Source organism: Apis dorsata, unplaced genomic scaffold, assembly GCF_000469605.1.
Source record: "Apis dorsata unplaced genomic scaffold, Apis dorsata 1.3 scaffold_194, whole genome shotgun sequence".
NCBI lineage: Eukaryota > Metazoa > Arthropoda > Insecta > Hymenoptera > Apidae > Apis > Apis dorsata.
In genome coordinates this window covers 909,782-912,521 of record NW_006263478.1, presented here as the reverse complement: position 1 = coordinate 912,521, position 2,740 = coordinate 909,782, and the positions used below count along the sequence as shown (strand labels likewise).

Genomic DNA, 2,740 nt, shown 5'->3' with positions numbered 1-2,740 from the left:
GCACTCGGCGGCTGCCGCTTCCATGGCAGGCCTCCACGGCGATCATCTTCAAGGAGCGATGCACCACCACGATTTACACGGCAACTCGCACCACGACGCCTCCATGCTGCACAATTCCAACCATCAGTTGCACGAGCCGCTGGAGAAGCTGAAACGTGGTGAGTCGGTCACAATATCGAGCGGGGCTTCTCGCGCCATTTCTCTCTCCTTTCCAACCACCTCTTCTCGCGAAATCTTTCTTTCGCCGATCTTTTCGCGCTCTTTGGAAACGAGGAGGAAGGAACAGAAACGAGGAAAATGCGCGTCACGTACGCCGTAGACTTGGTTTAGGCTCGAGCTTCGACGATGAAGGATTACCCGGGTTTTTCCAGTTTTTCGTGTATCGCGGAGGATGAAATATTCCTAAGTAATTTAGCCACGTTTCGTGATACCATGTTTAATAAGGGGAACGGTTATATCCGTTTCTTTACTCGTGTTTATAAATACAGGGATATGTCCATTATCTGGGGATAAGTGAAATTAATTAGAGCGCATCGTGCGAAATTTTCGCGAGACTAGATTTTAATAGATTGTTTTTTGTTAAAAGCTTAATCGATACTCGTGTTGTTTCGCGATTTTTATTGTTCTGGTCACGATTCGTCAGGGTACTCGAATATTACTTATCGTTCCACTCGAGTGTCTCACAACTTGTATCTTTTTTTCCAACGTAACATCCATTTTCGATTTTTTGAAAACGGAAATCGAAAGATCGTTACACATTCCTTCCAGCTTCGTGTATATCTCTCTTCTCTGCACGAACAGCTAAACGCTTAAAGTGCAGACGATAGCAAAATCGTTGTCGTTGCGGTGAAAAAAAATCGAAGCTTTCTTCCAGTTTCTCGAAAAAATAAGGTAGAACGCATCGTTAAATCGTGTATTTCGAATCAACCTTTTTGAGCCAAATCACTTTAAAATCAATGAATAAATCGCTGAAAGATATTCGAGAATCGACGATTAAATTTGAGTGCAGTGGCCGAGATACAGTGTTTACAGCGTTACGTGCCAAGTATAATTGTCGCCTTTTTTTTCCTTGCCTCGATCAATCGCACCGATACGACGGAAGAACATTGCTTTTCTTCGATCGACGGCCACCAATATCGGCGATAATCGCTTGTACCGGGCTTGTCAATTCATGTGATTTTGTTATTTGCGATAATATCGATTACATCGCCGATTCGTATTCGTACAAATACACGCTCGTCGCCTTCTTGCTCCCAAATCGTACGTTGCGTCGTTCCTGTTATCTTTTCAGAAAATCTCGTATCGCTTGACGTAGCAAATTTGCACGTACGACGCACGCCAAGATTAAAACACACCTACGAATCACCTTTGTTCCCGATTCTTTTCGTTCTTTCATTATTGTGGAAATTTTTTTTTATTTATTTTTTTGTTTTTTTTTTTTGACAATCAAAAGAGAAGCTCTGTTACAGAGTTTGACGACGAGTTTTACGACTCAATTTGATTTTTATCTATGCTTCGATATTTATTTTAACGAACGATAAATTTTCCAATTTATACACCGAACGAGGATGTATAATCGGGCCGATTTTCACGAAAACACGGGTTACCATTTAACTCATGATTCGTGGTATGGAGGCGTGGATGGATGGGGGCAAATACATTTGTGACATTTCGATGTTCGAGCGAAAATTTTCGAGCGATAAAACGATATTGTACATTGATTTTTGTCAAGTGCCAACGGAGCGCAGATAAAATATTAGTACGAATAGCTTTGATAAGCACTGCGCCCGTCCTGTTATTCCAACTTTGATATACACGGCATGACGAGTAAAAAGTTGATGCAATAGGGAGACGGAATAGAATTCGAAATAAAAAGAACGAAAGAATTGTCGAGATATATTTATGCAGATGCTAATGGGTGATAGGTGTAATAGCTATAATTTCAAGGCCATTCTTAATTATTTATACGTGTAGATAAATGTACGTGTACGTTGTACAGAGAGATAAGAAATTTCGAAGTACGATTAGTGATTACTTGTGGTGTCATTAACTTGGCGTTTAAAAGGGTATTACTCTTCAGTTTTGCACAAAATTGTATACCTAATATAGGAAGAAAAAATTATAAGTTTTATTTATTTTATCTTCGAGTAGTACAACGATAATAATTTTGAATCGTGTTCTTCAATTAATATTTTTCCAAAAAAAATATAATACCTGCTTCAATCGAATATACAACAAAATTTCTTCTACTCCATAACTTTTTAACTTTGAAATTTTTCATTGAAGATAATACGTCGTCGCATCTTCGTTGCTCGTAGTTTCTGATAATCGCATTTACTTCAATTTAAAAAAAAAAAGAAAAATAACAAAAAAGTCGTATTTTCCCTGATGCCAAAATTTCTCTATTTCTTTATCAGGGATACAACTATATCGCGTCAACTGAAACACGTTTTGTGTATACCACGAGCTCGAAATTCCCTTCAACGAGCCTTATCTTCTCGAGATGGTTCCAAAGGCGAAGAGCGTGCGTGGCGGCCTAATTTTTCTCATTGAAAAGCGAAACGCACAAGCGGGACGGACGATGGTGTTTCGAGGCCGAGAAGATAAAGAAGAAACGGAGACAACGATCGCGTGAACAAACATCGAGACACAGAATTCCGGGCATATATATATATATATATCTCTTTATAAATTCCACTTCTCTCTGAAAAAGAAGAGAGAAAGAGGAAAAGAAAGAAAG

General features: G+C 39.1%; 1 protein-coding gene across 1 annotated transcript in view; it reads left to right on the top strand.

Annotated features, from left to right (window-relative positions):
- Position 1: 1 nt before the first annotated feature.
- Positions 2–2,740, top strand: part of LOC102679495 (pituitary homeobox homolog Ptx1) — a gene marked incomplete at its 5' end in the record, with an annotated part of 36,704 nt that continues 33,965 nt past the window's right edge. Inside the window, one exon of the mRNA XM_031509942.1 lies at positions 2–158. Within this exon, the coding sequence (XP_031365802.1) occupies positions 2–158 (157 nt within the window). The remainder of the gene's footprint in view (positions 159–2,740) is intronic.